Source organism: Lepidochelys kempii, chromosome 1 (genome assembly GCF_965140285.1).
Source record: "Lepidochelys kempii isolate rLepKem1 chromosome 1, rLepKem1.hap1, whole genome shotgun sequence".
NCBI lineage: Eukaryota > Metazoa > Chordata > Testudines > Cheloniidae > Lepidochelys > Lepidochelys kempii.
In genome coordinates, this window is record NC_136380.1 from 152228557 (window position 1) to 152248706 (window position 20150).

The following is a 20150-nucleotide window of genomic DNA, read 5'->3' on the forward strand; positions in this document are numbered from 1 at the left end:
AGAGAAAGTACCCTTGGGAAGTGTTCTGGATGCTGTTAACCAAAATGGGTCCCTTCAGCAGCGCAGCTGCACTTCTATTTATTTAAGTGCTTTTAGAAATGTTACTCTGAATCTCTGTGTGCCTCAGTTGCCCACCTGCAAAATGGGAATAATGATACTTCCTTTCTCCAACCCTTTATCTGTCTTGTCTGCTTATACTGTGGGTTCTCCTGGGCAAGAAATGTCTTTCGCTATGTTTCTGTACAGTGCCAAGCACAATGAGGTCCTCTCTCAGTTGGGCCTCTAGATGTTACAGTAATACAAATAATTACAAAGCTAGCCAGTTCTGAAGTTAGCCAATAGACTAGATCTCCTTCTCCAAACCTCTCCTGAAAATTGCTGGCAGACTCAGCAGAGAGGTCAATGTTAAATAGTCATAGAGACTGAATTACTGTCTTGCGCCTCAAGATGGTCATTTCCAGCTAGGCTTAAAAAACCATAGGGGCAAGGCAAATGCCCATGCCATAACTCCCATGTGGGTATACACGGAAGGCTTCAGTTTCCAGTGCTGTCAATCCAATGTCCTGCCAGTGTGCTAACCTCCACCCCTCAACTTCATGAACATGTGATCCATTCTGTGGCACTGACAAACTGCACCTGAATTAGTCACACACATACACAACCCCGACAATATACTAGATGTATCTGGCTGCCCTATAACACTTTGTGTTAAATGATAAATAATAGCCACAAGAATGGTATGAAAATGTTTCTATCAACAATTTAGACCGTTCTACAGCCTCCTGTCCAGCTGTCAGATGCTGTTCCTCAGACTGTCCTGTGTTCTTTGAAAGACAGTTTGACCAGTTTATTTTGCTTTCACAGTGAAATATGATGTGTGATGGTGATGGATGTGGTGATAATGGATGGGGCTAACAGTGCAGCTGTTGACAGCCTTTTGTATTTTGTGCCCTTAGGTGGTCAATCATCCCTTCAAAACATTTGAGCTCCAGATGATGAAAAAGGGCTTCAAGATGGAAGTTGGGCAGTACATTTTTGTCCAGTGTCCCACAGTGTCTCATCTGGAGTGGCACCCTTTCACACTGACTTCTGCCCCTGAAGAGGATTACTTCAGCATTCACATCCGTATTGTAGGAGACTGGACAGAGGGCTTGTCCAGTGCCTGTGGATGTGACAAAAAAGAATTTCAAGAAGCATGGAAATTGCCAAAGTATGTGCAATCTCCATGATAATCTCTGAAAAGGGACAATGTTATATCAAGTTTGCTAGGCCTAAAATTAGACCTACTCTCTTTGGCGGCATGCATCACACATTCCTTGACTCCCTCCATCCTGGCTGATGGCTACCCTCTAAATTTTCATTCCATGCCTGCTCATAAAAATCAGTTTTCTTAAAATGCACATTTTGCTGAACTGGGACAAGTGTTTTTGAGGAGGTGAATCTGGTGATTGACTCCAAAATCTAGGTATTCTGTCAATGGAAAATGCACTTGAGCAACCTTAACCTTAAATTTATGGGCCAGATTCTCAGGCTCTGGTTCTGGCTATAAGTGATCAGTGCAGAATTCCACTAGTGGAGGAAAACTCCACACTGACATAAAATCAGTAGAAACAGCTTCTGTGCCACTGGTCTTTCCCACCACCAGCAAGGGGGTTTAATTGGGGAGAGCTCCATTATACCAACCCTTCACTGGTGTAAATTAGAGCAGCCCCTAGACTGCTCTATGTCAGACTGGGGCTGGGTGTCACAGAATCAGGGAGCTGTAACTAGTTTTACAGTGCCCCACCCTACCCTTTACCAAGTGGTACTTGGATATAGGGAAGACTCGAGCCCACACTTTTTTTGTGTGGTGATAGATATATAGATGATATTTTTATATTATTAATTGTACTCTTTCTTTTAGGATACTTGTGGATGGCCCCTTTGGCACAGCTAGTGAAGATGTATTCAGTTATGAAACTGTGATGCTTGTTGGAGCTGGAATAGGGGTCACTCCATTTGCATCTGTACTCAAGTCTGTCTGGTACAAATACTGCAATGATGCAACCAATCTAAGACTCAAAAAGGTATGTCCCCTGAGTGTACAAAACCTTCCCAATGAATGATTGCCCTGCTTTCTCGGTATGAATCAGGAGGCCTCCCCGTTGCACCCTCCTCCTTGTGTTTCCTCCTGGTATCCCACTTCCTCACTTATCTCAGGGCTTAGGTCTCCATCCCACGGCGAACTTAGTTTAAAGCCCTCCTCACTAGGTTAGAAAGCCTGCCTGTGAAGATGCTTTTCCCTCTCTTTGATAGATGGATCCCATCTCTTCCTAGCAATCCTTCTTCCTGGAACAACATCCCATGGTCGAAGAATCCGAAGCCCTCTCTCCGACACCACCTGCGTAACCACACATTTACCTTCACAATTCGATGTTCCCTACCTGGGCCTTTTCCTTCAACAGGGAGGACGGACGAGAACATGACTTGTGTCTCAAACTCCTTTATCCTTCTTCCCAGAGCCACATAGTCTGCAGTGACCTGCTCAAGGTCCTTCCTGGCAATATCATTGGTGTCCATGTGGGGAAGTAGGAAGGGGTAGCGATCCGAGGACTTGATCAGTCTCGGCAGACACTCCGTCACATCCCAAATTCTAGCTCCGGGCAAGCAGCACACTTCTTGAGTTTCCCGGTCTGGATGGCAAATAGATGACTCCATTCACGTGAGGAGGGAGTCCCCGACCACCACAACCCTCCTCTTGGGAGTGGTAGTCGTGGAAACCCCTTCCCTAGGACAATGCATTCCATGCCTTCTGGCCGATGGGGTCTCCCTCTGCTCCCTTCCCTCAGATGACTTTTCAAAACCATTCTCCACCATAGTACCTGTGCAGAGAGCCTGAAAATGGATTCTTACCTCTATCTGCATTCCGGGTACATGAGTTCTCTTCTTTCTTCTTCTGGAGGTCACATGCTGCCAATTTTCTTCCCCATTCTGCACTGCCCTCTCTGATTCTTCAGCATGCTCATGCGCTGACTTCTATCCAGAAAGTCTTCATTTTCTCTGATGCAATGTAGGGTTGATACTTGGGTCTCTAGTCCTTTACCCTTCTCTTCCAATACAGAGACTAGCTTGCACTTCATACAGACAAAGTCACTTCTATCCTCTGGGAGAAAGACAAACATGGCATATCCTGTGCAGGTCACAACAGCTGATCGCTCACTATCCATATTGTCTTCCTTCTAAGAGCCTCTTCAGATGTTGTATTTCTTGCTCCCAGAAGCCTGAAGGGCAAAAAATTCTGTGGGAACTCCCCCTCCCCCCCCCAGCCGAACTTCCTCTGTTTGCTTCTCCTCTGTTCGCAGCTCAAGAGATGACAGAAGAAGCAGTGACAAGCCTATGGGCCAAATTCAGCACAGGGAAGGTGGGCTACACCCAGTAGCTTTCCACTGAACTGAGGAAGGCAGCAATAAAGGCACTTTACCACCTCTATTACACTGTTGCCAGCTTCGGGTTGCAATAGCGTTGGCATGTGCTGCTCTCCTCTCTCTGGGCAGGGTGGGATTTTAGGTCAATGGAACTAAGTAGTCGCTGGTCCACCAGCCATGCCTTTGGTCTTGAAATTGCCCTATGTGTTGGGGCAGAGGGATCCCCCACAGTTCCTCTGTGCACCTGAGGTCACATCCCCTCTGCCCCCTCCCCTTGGGTAGAGGAACTGGACCAGTTCTGCTGCCTACTGCTTCATTGGCTGCACAGTTGGAGACAGGTTTTCTTCCAAGTCATTTTTGAATGGCTTAACTAATTGCTACTCTGAGGGAGCAGGGATGGAGAGGCAGCATGATACTGTAAATAGGTCACTGGTGGAGGGAAAAGGGGGAACTGTTTCCCTTCTCACATAATCATTAACTCTGCTCCACAGCTCTTCCAGCCTCCAAACAGTTATGATGCCAGATGAACTTCCTATCAACTCTAGTCACAAGGGGAATTTCTAAACCACCAGGAAACCGTGCCTCTAAAAATCCCCATTTGAATCAGCAAACATGATGGATGTGGAAATGCGTAAGTGCATACAGAAGATAAGAGTTTAATTCTGTCTCTTTCAGATCTATTTTTACTGGCTGTGCAGAGACACTCATGCCTTTGAATGGTTTGCTGACCTCTTGCAGTCTCTGGAGAATCAAATGCAGGAGAGGGACAATGCAGGATTTCTCAGTTACAACATCTACCTAACAGGCTGGGATGAATCTCAGGTAACCACTCTGGGGAAATGTCAGTCCCTTAAGTGTCATGGATTTTTTTTATTATTTTAACATCATTTGGGGGTGGTTGGTTTGTTTCTGTGAAGGTAAAAACATTCAAAAAGGAGCTGTACCATTCTCCTGGCCCTTGTATGGCTGTCAGGGATTTTATTTTTAGAAGGATATTGTCAGAAAGAAAAGTTGCACAAACCTATGGCCAACTGAGAAGTTTCCATATGCTAAAAATAGAATTTCTATTGGTTATAGTTAAAGCTGTGAGTCTCTCATTGAAGTCACAGATTCTGTGACTTTCCGGGACCTCCATGACTTCTGCAGCAGCTGATGTGACTGACTGCAGGGACATGGGCTGTGCCCCCTTCCCCCCCAGCGCCAGTGGCGGTCCCGGGCTGCATGCCACCGCCCTCCCCCCCCCCCCCGGAATACCAGTGGTAGTCCCGGGCCACCCTCTGCCCCAGAGCACCCGCGGAGTCCCCTGCCCCAGAGTACACAATGTCCCCCTGGATCTTCCCCATCCAGGGCACCCAAGATTTAGACCGGGATATATAGTACAAGTCATGGACACGTCACGAGGCATGAATTTTTGTTTACTGCCTGTGACCTGTCCATGACTTTAACTAAAAATACTCATGACTAAAGTCTTAGCCTTGGTAATAGTGCTTAAAACCCAACATTGCCCTGTCATAGGGCCTGCCCGCCCTCTGGCACCCCGCCCCCCCTTGACCTAGTGTAGTGCTGCAGGCTCTCCCTGTCTCAGGTTCTCTTCTCTCAGGGTTGCTTAAGAACTCCACCCAGTCTAAAAGAATGTGAGATAAATAGAACCTGAGGAGGGGAATATTTATTCAATACAAATACACTGGAAATAAAGTCTCTCTCCTTGGGCTCGGGGATTGTTTAGCCCTCCTCCTTGGGACCTGTGGTCTCCCTTAAGAGAGCTTGTCTCTCTGCAACTGAGCAGTAACTCCAGCTAATGCACAGTAATGGGACTCAGCCAGTGGCAACACATTTCCTTCAGAAGTTTCCTGGCTCTTTTACATCTCCCTATGGGATAGGACAATATAGACTGGTTTTGGGAGACCCAGGTCCCAAACCTTCCATTGGATACTTGAGAAATGGGTGAGTCAGTCAGGAAAGAGGCTTATTTTAATTCTTTTGATTATATTTCACTCTACTTATATTCCACCCACACAAAATTCTGTGAGTGGAGGGGGCGGGAAGTTGTCACGCTTTTAGATGTGGGGAAGAGAAGAAGTAAGGTTGTATACCTCTTGGTTCCGAATAAGTCACTTCTCTAATTCTTTCCTCGAATATAACTAGTAATTCTGTTAGGGCCTAATCCATATCCTACTGAAGTAAACATAAGTCTTTCCATTGACATTTGTGAACTTTGAATCATGCACTTAACTCTGTTGATGTAGATGGAAATTACATAGGGAGAAGAGAAAAGATTTCACAGGGACACACGTTCCCTTCAGACATACCAGTGCAACCTGAATGGGACCCCACCAGTATAAATGGGGGGGAGAATCTTGTCCTTACAGTACCATCAAAGAACCTAAATCAGGCAGTTCACTACAACAGAAAGCTTATTACTTGCTTTAAGGATTAATATTTTCAAGCCCTGAGATCAAACATAAATTCCACATCCAAGAGGAGCTCTTCTGGCCTGCAGATAATTCCACTGCATGCTAATAGGGCTAACTTTCTAAACTTGTGCTAAAGTATCCATCTCTAAATTTCTCCTTACACTGTTCCCTAAAGTCTTTGTCTCCTTTCCCATAGGCCACTCATTTTACAGTACACCATGATGAAGAGAAAGATGTGATTACGGGTCTGAAACAGAAAACCTTGTATGGCAGACCCAACTGGGAAAATGAGTTCAAAACCATTGCAAGTCAGCACCCAAGGTAAACCAGAGTTCAGATCTATAGTTTCTGTGGACTACCTCAAACTAGCTGCCATAAAAAAAATTGTCTTACTCCTTATGTTGGTAATATTTGAGAGGCAAAGTGATCCAAGAGACTGAATATGGACTTCAGAGCCAGGAACTCCCAAATTCTAATCTCAGCTCTGCCACTGAAATGTTGGATAGCCTTGGCCAAACCACTTTAGACCTACATTTTGAAAAATGTCCGTTAATTTTGGGAGTTAAACTGCATGCATGGAAGGCCTGATTTTAGAAACATCTGTAAGTCCAATTGAAGTCAATGATTAATGCTTCTGAAAACCAGGCCTTAAGATGGATGGGCTGCATTTGGGAACCCAAAACTGGAAGCAGCAAAATTAGAGGCTGCTTATGAGAATCTGAGCCTTAACCTCTCTGTCTCAATTTCCCTAGACCAAATTCTGACTCCATTGAAATCAGTGGAAATTTTGCCATTGACTTCTGGAGGACCAGGATTTAGCCCGTCATCTGTTTTAAAAGCAGTTATAAATCTTACCTGTCTACCTCATGGGTTTTAGGAGGATAAATTAGTTCCTGTTTCAAGAGCACTGTGAAGATTTAAAGAGATGTTAAATGTATTAATATTAAGTAGCTCATATTGTAATACAAGGTTCTATTTTAGTGCCTTTAATGGCTGTCAGCTGCAGATCAAATGATCCATTTGCTCACCCACCCTACTCATGTTGTTGTGGATTGAATACCTGCTTGGTTACTTACCACACTGTGATGTTCTTTCTTAACAGTTCCAGAGTAGGCGTCTTCCTCTGTGGTCCGGAAGCCCTGGCTGAAACACTCAATAAGCAGTGTATCAACAACTCAGATGCTGATCCACGAGGAGTACACTTCATTTTTAACAAGGAAAACTTTTAACTCACTAAAAGAAAAGGAGGACTTGTGGCACCTTAGAGACTAACAAATGTATTTGAGCATAAGCTTTCATGAGCTACAGCTCACTTCATCAGAGGCATCATATTCATCATGTAGCTCACGAAAGCTTATGCTCAAATACATTTGTTAGTCTCTAAGGTGCCACAAGTCCTCCTGTTCTTTTTGCGAATACAGGCTAACGCGGCTGCTACTCTGAAACCTTTTAATTCACTGGCTCTGACAGAATACAGGAATAGCTAAATCCAAAAACTAAAGAACTTGTTTCTTTTTCTGTTGGAATTTGGAGATTATGGACTGGATTCTGATCTCAGTTACACTAATGTTAAGCCCTTTGCGTCAGTGGAATTGCCCTGGATTTACACTGGTGTAACTATGGATATGTCTACACTGCACCGTTGTCGCCAAAACTTTTGTCTTTCTTGGGTCCTATAAAAAGCCCACCCACAAAGAAAGACAAAAGTTTTGCTGACTCAAGTGACTGTGTGAACATGGCTTTGTTGGCAGGAGCGCTCTCCTGCCTACAAAGCTTATGCCGCTTGCGGGCTGGAATTATTTTGTCGGCAAAAGTGCGGACAAAATACGGCAAAAGAGCGTTCACACACACTGACTTTTAGCGACAAGGCTGTGTCAACACAGCCTTGTGGCTAAAAGCTGCATAGTGTAGACAAGCCCTAAGAATCTGTTTGACCTTGGGTCTATTTGCATGGGCCTCCACATTCTGAGCAATTTAGCAGAAATCTGTTCTTTGTGGGGTTTGTCTCAATTACTATCTTTAGCTTCCTGTCATTTGTAATGACTTCCTCAGGGTATCGATAGAGATTGAATCCTGGGGAGCCAGTTTACACTGATGATAGCTTAATCCTATGAAACAAAAAAGAGATTTAGCATAATGCTTGCTACTTAACATGCAGTTTATTTTGGCTACAGGAATTTTCTGGAAGAAAGTCAAATTTGGGGAGGGATGAATGGGACTTAGGCTATGTCTACACTACAAATTACTTTGGTATAACTTACATCGCTCATGGTGGATTATTCACACCCCTAAACCAGTGGTTTCCAAACTTTTTTTTCTGGGGACCCAGTTGAAGAAAATTGTTGATGCCCACAACCCAACAGAGCTGGGAATGAAGGGTTTGGGGTGTGGGAGGGGCTCAGGGCTAGGGCAGAGGGTTGCAGTGTTGCGGGGAGGGCTGTGGAGTGGGGCTGGGAATGATGGGTTCAGGATGTGGGAGGGGACTCAGGGCTGGGGCAGGGGGTTGGGATGCAGGAGGGGGTCAGGGCTCTGGCCTGAGGGTGCAGGCTCTGGGGTGGGGCTGGGGATGAGGGGTTTGGGGTGCAGGAACAGGTTCCAGGTTGGGGGGGGGGCTCGGGGCAGGGAATTGGAGGGCAGGGTTGGTGTGTGAACTTACCTCCTGCAGCTCCTGATCAGCAGTGCAGCTAGGGTGCAGAGACAGGCTTCCTGGCATCATGGACTGCGCTGCGCCCCGGAAGCGGCCAGCAGCAGGTCTGGTTCCTAGGCGGAAGCATACAAGCGGTTTTGCACGACTCTCGCCTGCGGTCACTGTCCTCCCCCACCCCCACCGCCGTTCCCATTGGCCAGTTCCCAGCCAATGGGAGTGCGGAGCCAGTGCTTGGGGTGAGGGCAGCACATGGAGCCCCATGGTCTTCCTGCCTAGAAGCCAGACCCGCTGCTGGCGACTTCTGGGGCACAGTGCAGTGTCAGAAAAGGTAGGCACTAACTTGCCTTAGCTGGGCAGCACTGACAACGGGACTTTTAACATCCCGGTCGGCGGTGCTGACCAGAGCAAGGCAACCCAGCATCTTACATGTCACAACCCAGTAATGGGTCGCAACCCACAGTTTGAAGAACACTGCCGAAGCGACATAAGTTACACTGACGTAAGTGCAAGTGTGGACAGCGCTATGTCAGTGGGAGAGCTTCTCCCTCCTGCCAACAAAGCTACTGCCTCTCATGGAGGTCGGAGTTACTAAGCCAACGGGAAAGCTCTCTCCCATCAGCTAAGAGCATCTTCACCAGAAGCTCTACAGTGGCATAGCGGCATCAGAGCTGTAGTGTAGACATAGCCTTACCCAAAAGAGAGATTCTCGGAAAAACAACTCTCTGTTGCTCAAGTAGGCAAAAGAAATGTACAGATGATTATGCTGTCGCTACATATTTCTTGTGTTTTAAAGGAACTGAATTAAATTGTAAGCTCTTTGAAGCAGAGACCTTGTCTACCTGTTTATTCATGCAGCTCCCAGCATAATGGGATCCTTATTTTAAATGGGTTCTATCGGCACTACTGAAATATTACTAAAAACAAGTAGGAATAAAACACATCTAGGGCAGAAATTAGGTGGTTTAGTCTGCTCCCTTCATTCCTCAGATTTGTTGATATCCAGTTTATTCCAAGGGATTCCTTGATAAAGAGCTACATTATTCTGGGTGTTTCTCTGGTTCAACTCAGGTCACAATTTGCCTGAAGCTAACAGCTTTCAAACTTCAGACAAAACACCCCTTCCCAACTCACAGGTCTTTGAAAGCTTGATGCTTTTATATTCATGGCACAGAAATATAAACAAAAATAGAGTTCATGTTTTCAGTCTCCTCTTTCAAGGATAGCTCTGAAATGGCGAAAGTGCTCACCAAATGATTAAATGGGTCCATTCTTAGGAATTTTTAAATACATATAATGCTTTTTTGATCCTACTGCTGAACTATTTCTCTTTGACAACAGAGAGACAGGTATTGGAAAGAGGAGGTCCTGGGGGCTGTGTTTGTGATTTGTATGCATAAAGTTCTCTCTATACACTCACACATGGTACAGTACTTTAAAGTAACTGTTATGGGCCACCTGCAGAGGCAAAACAAGAAAAAGGACCCTACACAAATGGATTTTCAGTGCAGGCATGGTAGAGAGACACACACATTCACTAAGCAACCACACAAGGAAAAAGGCTTCCAGCACCCAAATGTAGTGTCCTATGGATTCCCTCAGTGCAAACTGGATACAATTAACTTAGGCTTGAATAAAGACTGGGAGTGGATGTGTCATTACACAAAGTAAAACTATTTCCCCTCCCACTGTTCTTGTAAAGTGCTGGAAAGGGCCCACCTTGATTATTACTACAAAAGGGTTCCCCTCCCCCCCTCACTCTCCTGCTGGTAATAGCTCACCTTAAGGGATCACTCTCATTACAGTGTGTATGGTAACACCCATTGTTTCATGTTCTCTGTGTATATAAAATCTCCCCACTGTATTTTCCACTGCATGCATCCGATGAGGTGAGCCGTAACTCACGAAAGCTTATGCTCAATAAATTTGTTAGTCTCTAAGGTGCCACAAGTCCTCCTGTTCTTTTTCCTGGCTCTTGTTTGTACTCCCCCAGTGCCCTGCCTGCTTGCTGCCTTTTCAGCTCATTAGCAGTCCTCTGGAGCTCCTTCACACTAATTAGACCTTTCTGCCAGATTCTTGTAGTGATGTTATCAAGTGACCACCTACTTCTTCAATTCCAGCCACGTTTGTAGAGACATCAGATTGTACAAAGTGCGTTTTTCAAACCCCTCCTTGCCAGATGCAGGATGGTGTACCAGTTGCCCCATCGCACAGCTTTATTTCATGCAGCCAGCCCTAGAAGTCAGTACTTCAGAAACAAAGCTTCCCAGTTTTTTATTTATTAATGTCACCTCCCCAGCGCTGTTAAATGTCATTTTAAATTATATCAACGTTGCGGGGGGGAAAATCCCATTTTGCATGGAGCTTGTTAATCCCAGCTTTTGTGGGAAATTTTTCAAGCTCCTTCTCTACAAGGACATTTTTAAGTCTGAGAGACAAGGTGAGTGAGATATCTTTCACTGGACAAACTTCTGATGGTGGGAGAGACAAGCTTTCCAGCTACACAGAGCTCTTCTTCAGGTCTCTGTGTAGCTTGAAAGCGTGTCTCTTTTACCAACAAAATTTGGTCCAAAAAGAGATATTACCTCTCCCACCTTGTCTCTCCAATATCCTAGAAGCAAACACAGCTACAACAACACTTCAAAGAACAAATTTTAAGTCTGCACAGTTCTGATTGGAGGTCAGAATAAAGTTTAGCTAGACTGAAAGAAGAGTTTTCTTTTACTGGAATGTAAATATTGTGACAGGGTCGGGCCAGATGGCTATAGGAGAGTAATAGAAGGCAGATATATTAGCCCCAGGTTAAGTAGGTCCCTTTTCCCTGGATAAGGTAACAGGGAAGGTTCCAGAACAATCAGGAACCTTCTGGAGACAATTAAGACAGGCTGATTAGAACACCTGCAGCCAATCAAGAAGCTGCTAGAATCAATTAAGGCAGGCTAATCAGGGCACCTGGGTTTTAAAAAGGAGCTCACTTCAGTTTGTGATGTGCATGTGAGGAGCTGGGAGCAAGAGGCACTAGGAGCTGAGAGTGAGAACGCAAACTGTTGGAGGACTGAGGTGTACAAACATTATCAGACACTAGGAGGAAGGTCCTATGGTGAGGATAAAGAAGGTGTTGGGAGGAGGCCATGGGGAAGTAGCCCAGGGAGTTGTAGCTGTCACACAGCTGTTCCAGGAGGCACTCTAGACAGCTGCATTCCACAGGGCCCTGGGCTGGAACCCAGAATAGAGGGCGGGCCCGGGTTCCCCCCAAATCCTCCCAACTCCTGGTCAGACACAGGAGGAGTCGACGTGGACTGTGGGTTCAGAAAAACGGCCAAGCTGAGGGCTGCCGTGAAGCTCCAAGGCAAGCAAATCCACCAATAAGCGCAAGACCCACCAAGGTAGAGCGGGAACTTTGTCACAATATCTTACTGAAACAGAGTAAGGGTGTAGTTTTGTCTTTGATTTCAGTGGGAGCAAGATCAGACTTTAAGTGTATGAGAAGAGTAGCGAAAGGAAAGACAATTCATGGATGCAGGTTGTTTTTAGTACATTAAGAATCTTGCCTTTTCATGATTTTTTTAATTCAGTAGTTTTGATTTCATGTGTTAGTTTTCTAGAGGTTGCCATTATATTTGTTCTTTATCAAGGCTTCAACAATCTTTTCTGTTTCCTCCTGTTTTAGTAAGTTTCCCTGTTGTTGTTTTTCATACCTGTAGCATGAGAAGGTCTTTGTCATCTTTAATTCAGAAGAAAACCTCCCAAACTGCTTGCTGAACCTCACCTTCCAAAATCATATAGAAGAATTAGCAAATCTTAACCAAAGGGAGGTGGGGGATTTATAGTACACATAATGATATGGTTCCTTCAGTTTCTTTCAAAGGTTTGATGCATCAAACATGGATAAAATAACTAGACATCATTTATCAATCATGGTCTGAGTATAAAGATTTATGTATGGGATACTGAAATGGGCAACCTTGAAACACAGCCAGAAGAAACAAACCCACTCTTCTCCTCCCATTCGTCAGTCAAGCTCAGAGCAGGGAAGCCTGATGTACTGTTTAAAGTGAAAAGAAAAGGAGGACTTGTGGCACCTGAGAGACTAACAAATTTATCTGAGCATAAGCTTTCATGAGCTACAGCTCACTGCATCGGATGCATTCAGTAGAAAATACAGTGGGGAGATTTATATACACAGAGAACATGAAACAATGGCTGTTACCATACATACTGTAATGAGAGTGATGACTGAAGGTGAGCTATTACCAGCAGGAGATACGCTATGCCTACCTACATGCCTCCAGCTTTCATCCACACCACAGACAGACACCTACAAGATCTAGATCAAGCGTTCTTACAAATACAATACCCACCTGCTGAAGTGAAGAAACAGATTGACAGAACCAGAAGAGTACCCAAACGTCACCTACTGCAGGACAGGCCTAACAAAGAAAATAACAGAACGCCACTAGCCATCACCTTCAGCCCCCAACTAAAACCTCCCCAACGCTTCATCAAGGATCTACAACCTATCCTGAAGGATGACCCGTCACTCTCACAGATCTTGGGAGACAGGCCAGTCCTTACCTACAGACAGCCCCCCAACCTGAAGCAAATACTCACCAGCAACCACACACCACACAACAGACCCTTTAACCCAGGAACCTATCCTTGCAACAAAGCCCGTTGCCAATTGTGTCCACATATCTATTCAGGGGACATCATCATAGGGCCTAATCACATCAGCCACACTATCAGAGGCTCGTTCATCTGCACATCTACCAATGTGATATATGCCAGCAATGCCCCTCTGCCATGTACATTGGCCAGACTGGACAGTCTCTACGTAAAAGAATAAATGGACACAAATCAGACATCAAGAATTATAACATTCAAAATCCAGTCGGAGAACACTTCAATCTCTTTGGTCACTCGATTACAGACCTAAAAGTGGCAATTCTTCAACAAAAAAAACTTCAAAAACAGACTCCAATGAGAGACTGCTGAATTGGAATTAATTTGCAACCTGGATACAATTAACTTAGGTTTGAATAAAGACTGGGAGTGGATGGGTCATTACACAAGGTAAAACTATTTCCCCATGTTTGTCCTCCCCCTCTCCCCCGCTGTTCCTCAGACGTTCTTGTCAACTGCTGGAAATGGCCCACCTTGATTATCACTACAAAAGGTCCCCCCCCACCTCACTCTCCTGCTGGTAATAGCTCACCTTAAGTGATCACTCTCATTACAGTGTGTATGGTAACACCCATTGTTTCATGTTCTCTATGTATATAAATCTCCCCACTGTATTTTCCACTGAATGCAGCTGATGAAGTGATCTGTAGCTCACGAAAGCTTATGCTCAAATAAATTGGTTAGTCTCTAAGGTGCCACAAGGACTCCTTTTCTTTTTGCGGATACAGATTAACACGGCTGCTACTCTGAAACCTGTTTATTGTGAGTTGGCCTGTCTTATGGGACAGGGAGGAAGCAAGGCACCCTCTCCTCACTTGCCTGGCCCATGTAAGGGATCCTAATCACAGCCTCTGCATGCTGGCTTGTCTCAAGGTGCTCCTCACAAGACTATCTCATGAGAAATGATGGAAAAAGACAAAGCCATGGCTCCACATTCTCCACACACAATCTGGACAGCAGAACAGACAGGCCATGCAGCAGGGATATCCTGAACCCTTTAAGGGGGTGTCACAAGTTATGTCCTACACTCTGGGAAATCTGGGCAGCATTGTGCCTCTCTGAGGCAGACTGCCACTCGATGTTCCCCCAATGGTGATGTGACTCTGCACCCCTACTTACTACAGTCTGTGCCTACCAGGGATAATTTACCCCTAAATGTTTTTTAAATTTTCATGATAAAAAAAGAACTTTTCACTTGCAAATTGCTGATTCCAAAAATCTTCTGCAGCATCCTGCCACGGTTACAAAACACCCCTTCTTTAAGAAAAGTCATAAATTGCGTTCAGTAGATATGCACAGTGCAATGCTTTGCAGGCTACTGTTAAGCACCGTAAACTTGCTGTGTGCTAAATGGATAGTAATGCAGGGTTCCACACTTCAGCCTGATCCTACTGACTTCTGAATGCCCTCAATGCTTTATGGTATGCAGCATCTGGCAGGTTCTTGCCCTTAAGCAAGTTGATTTTAAGGCTCTCATGACCCCAGTAAAGAAAGCCTTTTACATTAACATACAATATTGGTTCTAGGTCTCATCCTTATGGAGGAGATAGCTGAAAGCTTCAGTAATGCTTTCAGTACCTTTAATAATGTCAATAGAAATAGGGGATGTTTTTGTTACATGCAATGTTAAAATCAAACCTGTGCCATCCCTGTTTGGAGGCTATAGAAGACGGCTTCAGACGTCAAGGGTGTTGCTCATATATGTTCCACAGAGCTAAACAATTCACTTGAAAATGCTTTGCAAAAGATTACAGGGAATCAAATCAATTAATGCTATGTTAACAAGATAAACACTTTAATTAATAGGAGCATTGTCCCACTATTTTAAAGACTTCTTTATCCTGCCAGCATCTTAATCTGAATGTAGCTACTGAACTCAACTTCCCTCCCCTCATATATAATATCCCCGCTTTCTGGGAATCTGGGCATGCATCTAGTAAGTCTGGGCTGAGCAGCTGCCAGGCTATTTTTAACCATTGGCGTTCAGAGTTCTCATTGATTTAAGAAGTGTAAGATGAAAATAGCCACAACTTTCTTAGCCATAACCACCAAAGAAAGCACAGAACTGGCTCTGCAACAGGAGGAAGAATAAGCCTTTCCTGGAACCCCAAACGATGCTAACCGGCTCTTTGGGTGAGAGTTACCGGACTGCCTGGAAGCTAGCGAGCTCCCCACTGCCCACCCTGCAGTACTTCTGAGCTCCAAGGCATGAGGCTGAGGAGCAGTCCCTGGGCTGCAGTCACTCTTCTAGGCGCCAAGGGCATGGAAGGGTAGGCTCAGCAGCTGCACAGCTGCCAAAAGAAATCTAACCGGAACCCTGATGTTCACTTTCATGGCCCAGACTACAGTGAAAGCCCCAGATGGCACAACAATGGGCAGGACCTTGTGACAACGGTTTATAATGACGCTGAACTAGTTGGTGCAAATTCAATCCATATCGTTATAGTTAGTCTTACCGTTGGAGAGGATGATCCTGAGACGTACTGAGCGATTACAACTCATCATTGACCTCAATGGGAGTTAAGGGCATTCAGCACATCTCAGAGGAAAGCACATCCCTTTAGTCTCTGGGATCCTTTATGGCCTGGAGAACCTATTTATAGAAATCCTTGTACTGCTTCTGTAATTCATGCAGCTGTCAAATATCTACAGGATCAGCATGTGAGGCAAAGCAAGAGATCATGGTGTTAACATTTGAAGCAGGTTTTTACATTTGTTGGTATATTTTAGTGCTAATGAAAGTAAGGGCCTAGATTTGGAATCTTCCCCACACAACTCCAGAAACTTCTGCTATTTTAGTGCCTGGCTTAATAGTTCCAAATAATGGTGGCATACACACATGCACCAAAAGAGGACTAAAAGACCACGTACCTATATTATCATACAAGACCAAAGAGCCAGCAAGGTTTTTATAAACTCTGAAACAGGCTTAGCCATGCAATATTTGCCATTGCACAGAGGAAACCACACTTGTTGCAGAATATCTGTTCCTCTTTTCAGTCATGGTACGCTTTCCCAACCGGGTAGGGACTTACTGCATGTGACTGCCCACTGCCACATGGTTAAACTAAATTACTTTACTAAGAGCACAAAGGTTCTCTTCTATAACACGAAGAGTCTTTTTGATTACATAACAAAGAGTGTCATGGCCTCATCTTGACACTGCCTCAGAGGATTCTTCTTCTGTAATGAATATTCTTAAATATTAATTCCCAGTATTTTCAGAAGATGTGATTTTTTTTTTAAAAATCGGTTTCAACTGTTATTTCCTTGTAAGTCTGAGTGACAGATGCGAGCCCTGATCCCTCAAACACTTACACACATATGTTCAAAAGGACTACTCATGTGCATAGAGTTGCTCATGGACCTAAGTGTTTGCAGCACTAGGCCTTAATGAGATATGTTGGACTGTTCATAATGGACTCAATTCCACTGGTAAAAGCTAGCAATGATCTCAAACTGTGGGTCAGGACCCCAAAGTGGGTCACAACCTCATTTTAATGGGGTTGCCGGGGCTGGTCTTAGACTTGCTGGGGCCAGGGGCTGAAGCCAACACTCGAGCTCCATTTTCCGGGACTGAAGTCAACATCTTCCCACACCCAGGGTGGAGGAGCCTGGGCTTTGGCCCCCCCGCCAAGGGCAATAGGGCTTGGGCGGGTTCAGGCCTCAGTCCCCCCCTTCTGGGGTCATGTAATAACTTTTGTTGTCAGAAGGGGGGTTTGCGGTGCAATGAAGTTTGAGAACCCCTGAGCTGCTAGTGTATTTAGTTTTTATGAATAGAGTCAATCCAATGCCATATTTGAAGAAGTTGTTAGCTATGTGTCTGAGAGCAGAAATTGCTCTAAAGCTTGCAAAGATTTTATGACAGGTTTCAGATTAGCAGCCGTGTTAGTCTGTATTCGCAAAAACAAAAGGAGTCCTTGTGGCACCTTAGAGACTAACAAATTTATTTGAGCATAAGCTTTCGTGAGCTACAGCTCACTTCATCGGCTGCATTCAGTGGAAAATACAGTGGGGAGATTTATATACATAGAGAACATGAAACAATGAGTGTTACCATACACACTGTAACCAGAGTGATCACTGAAGGTGAGCTATTACCAGCAGTAGAGCGGGGCGGGGGGACCTTTTGTAGTGATAATCAAGGTGGGCCATTTCCAGCAGTTGACAAGAACGTCTGAGGAACAGTGGGCGGTGGGTGGGGGGAATAAACAAGGGGAAATAGTTTTACTTTGTGTAATGACCCATCTACTCCCAGTCTCTATTGAAGCCTAAGTTAATTGTATCCAGGTTGCAAATTAATTCCAATTCAGCAGTCTCTCGTTGGAGTCTGTTTTTGAAGTTTTTTTGTTGAAGAATTGCCACTTTTAGGTCTGTAATCGAGTGAACAAAGAGATTGAAGTGTTCTCCGACTGGTTTTTGAATGTTATAATTCTTGATGTCTGATTTGTGTCCATTTATTCTTTTACGTAGAGACGGTCCAGTTTGGCCAAGGTACATGGCAGTGGGGCATTGCTTATTTTTGCCTTTTGTTTCATATAGTCCTTTCACAATGGCTACCCAATTGGCCCCTTTTGTATTTGTTGAAATTTGCATAAGGTACCATTCATCTAAGGGCTGGTCTACACTAGAAAATTATATCAACCCATCTGCATCGCTCAGGGGTGTGACAAAATCCATCTCCCTGAACGATGTAGTTAAGCCAACCTAAGTCCCCATAGAAACAGTGCTAGGTTGATGAAAGGATTCTTCTGTCAGCCTAGCTACTGCCTCTTGGGAAAGCGGATTTATTACAGAGACAGGAGATCCCTCCCATCACTGTAGCAAGAGTCTGCCCTGACGGTGCTACAGCAGCACCGCTGCTGCTCTGCAGCTAGAGCATTTTAGACATAGCCTAGGTCTGCTGGTGCAATAACAGGCAGACATTTGGCCCTAAATTATAGTGAGTGTAAATTGGGACTAACTCCATTGATATTCGCAAAAAGAAAAGGAGTCCTTGTGGCACCTTAGAGACTAACCAATCGATTTGAGCATAAGCTTTCGTGAGCTACAGCTCACTTCATCCGATGCATTCCTTTTTTTTTTTTTTGATATTGACAGAGTTACCCCAGCTTTACACTAGTGTTACTTAGGCTGTAGGGCCTGACTGACCACTGTGTTTCTCCAGATTTAGGTTGATGTCACACCACTGAATTCAGTGGAATTACATCAGTCTAAACCTGTTACAATGCAGTGGTGAATGGTCAGGCTCATAGTCTGGTCCACAGTGTCAAAAGACTGGTGGTGTGATAATCCCACCCCTGTAGGTAAGAGGCAAGAGGTTTTGTTATGGCTAATTTAGGCTGTAGAAGCCCTAAAAAGAATCAAGTGATCACTGAGTTAATTTTCATGAAAATTTTTTTGATAAACTCCAGAAGATTTAGATGGGTAAAATATTCAGTTCTCTTAGTTCTTGCTGTGTTGTAAAACAAGTTCTGTGCTTATTTACACTTTGTACAATCCCATTGATTTCAATGAGCTTGGATAGGGAAAGGCAGAATATAGGTCATCTATAGGGGTATAGTTAAGGCTGCATCTACAGCGGTACGTTAAGGCTGCATAGCTCTTCAGTCCTGTGTGAAATGTTTACATCAACATAGTTAAGGCCCTGATTCAATTATGCATGTACTTAGATTTAAGAATGCTAATAATCCCATGTCTAGTCAACAAAACACATAAGCATGTGGATAGTCCCACTGAAATGCATAACCTGATATTATGAATATTCAAATTTCTACTAGTTGCTAGGGTAGAGTGCGGTTTGCTAACATTCAAGAGGCAGTTGTCTGTATAAATAGAAACTTTGTTTTGCTTTCCATTGGTCATTACGCAATGGCAGCAATCTCTGTTCTTATTGTATAACAGTGGAAATATTCACAGCAACCAGATAGAAAGTAGGTGTGAACCTAATGCAGCAAGACTATTGTTTGTTCTATTTGATTGCTATAGGACCCATAAAAAGAATAATATTTAAAGGAACAACTCACTTTCATTTCTAGAAAATACCATCTCTTTTTCTTTCAACCTCTTCCCTGGTATCTGACCCCCATGCATCTGGGCTAGCTAATACAGGGATGTTTAGAAGGTAGTTTTATTTTCCCCATACTTTAAAAAAAAAAAAAAAAAGATGGTGGGGACTGAAGTAGAATTAAGAGACTGAAAAAAAAATTAAAACATAATCTAGTGCAAGCAGGCCCGCCAATGTGGGTGAGGGTGGGCAAAGGAGGCAATTGCCCATGGGCCCAGGCGATTTAAAAGGGCCCCAATCCCTTTTAAATCGCCCAGGCAGGCTGCAGGACTCCTAGGTGCGCATGGGGTAATACCGCCGGCAGCAAAGGCAGCCGAGTGGGCATGTGGAAACCCTGGCCGTGCCGAAAGAGCTCCCATTGACTGTTCTGCTCTGGGGCTCAGGATTGCTGTTGGCGGGCCTGAGTGCAAGAAAGAGAAGTTAAAAATTCCCCTTTGTGATTCCCCTCTCTCCCTCAAAGCATAAATAATTCCTGGCATTGAGGAAAGTAGGAGCTTAGATATTTGATTAATATCCACATGACAAAGCCACCATGAGATTTGTCACAAATAGTCCAGGCCTGGACTAGCAGGAGTTGTACAGAACAGGGGTGAAGGTGCTCTGGCTCAGCTCTAGTGCAGATTGGACTGCATCTTTCTTTAGCAAGCACTTTCAGGTCCTGTTCCCCTCATCCCCACCTCCCACTTTACTGTGGCTCCTGCTTGTATTCTTCTGCCTCTCCCTCTCAAGCTCTGATCTCTTCCCACCTGGCTGTTTCCCATATCTCCTTGTCAGCCCCATGCATCTTCCTCCAGTGACTGCCCTTTTCTCGCCCACTGCTTCCCTGCTCCACCATCCCTGCTAGTCTTCTGAAAATCCCTAGGTACAGAAGTGGGGCAGGGACATTACCATGCCCCCTTTTGATTGCCTAGTGGAGTGGGTGATGCTAAGACTTGCCC

The 20150-nt window shown here is 44.6% G+C and overlaps 1 protein-coding gene across 1 annotated transcript in view; it reads left to right on the forward strand.

Annotated features, from left to right (window-relative positions):
• Positions 1 to 8229, forward strand: part of CYBB (cytochrome b-245 beta chain) — a 34742-nt gene extending 26513 nt beyond the window's left edge. Inside the window, exons 9-13 of the mRNA XM_073358198.2 lie at positions 957 to 1210; positions 1904 to 2066; positions 4080 to 4226; positions 6015 to 6139; positions 6921 to 8229. Coding sequence (XP_073214299.1) covers positions 957 to 1210; positions 1904 to 2066; positions 4080 to 4226; positions 6015 to 6139; positions 6921 to 7047 — 816 coding nt within the window. The 3' untranslated portion in view covers positions 7048 to 8229. The remainder of the gene's footprint in view (positions 1 to 956; positions 1211 to 1903; positions 2067 to 4079; positions 4227 to 6014; positions 6140 to 6920) is intronic.
• The last annotated feature ends 11921 nt before the right edge of the window (positions 8230 to 20150 follow it).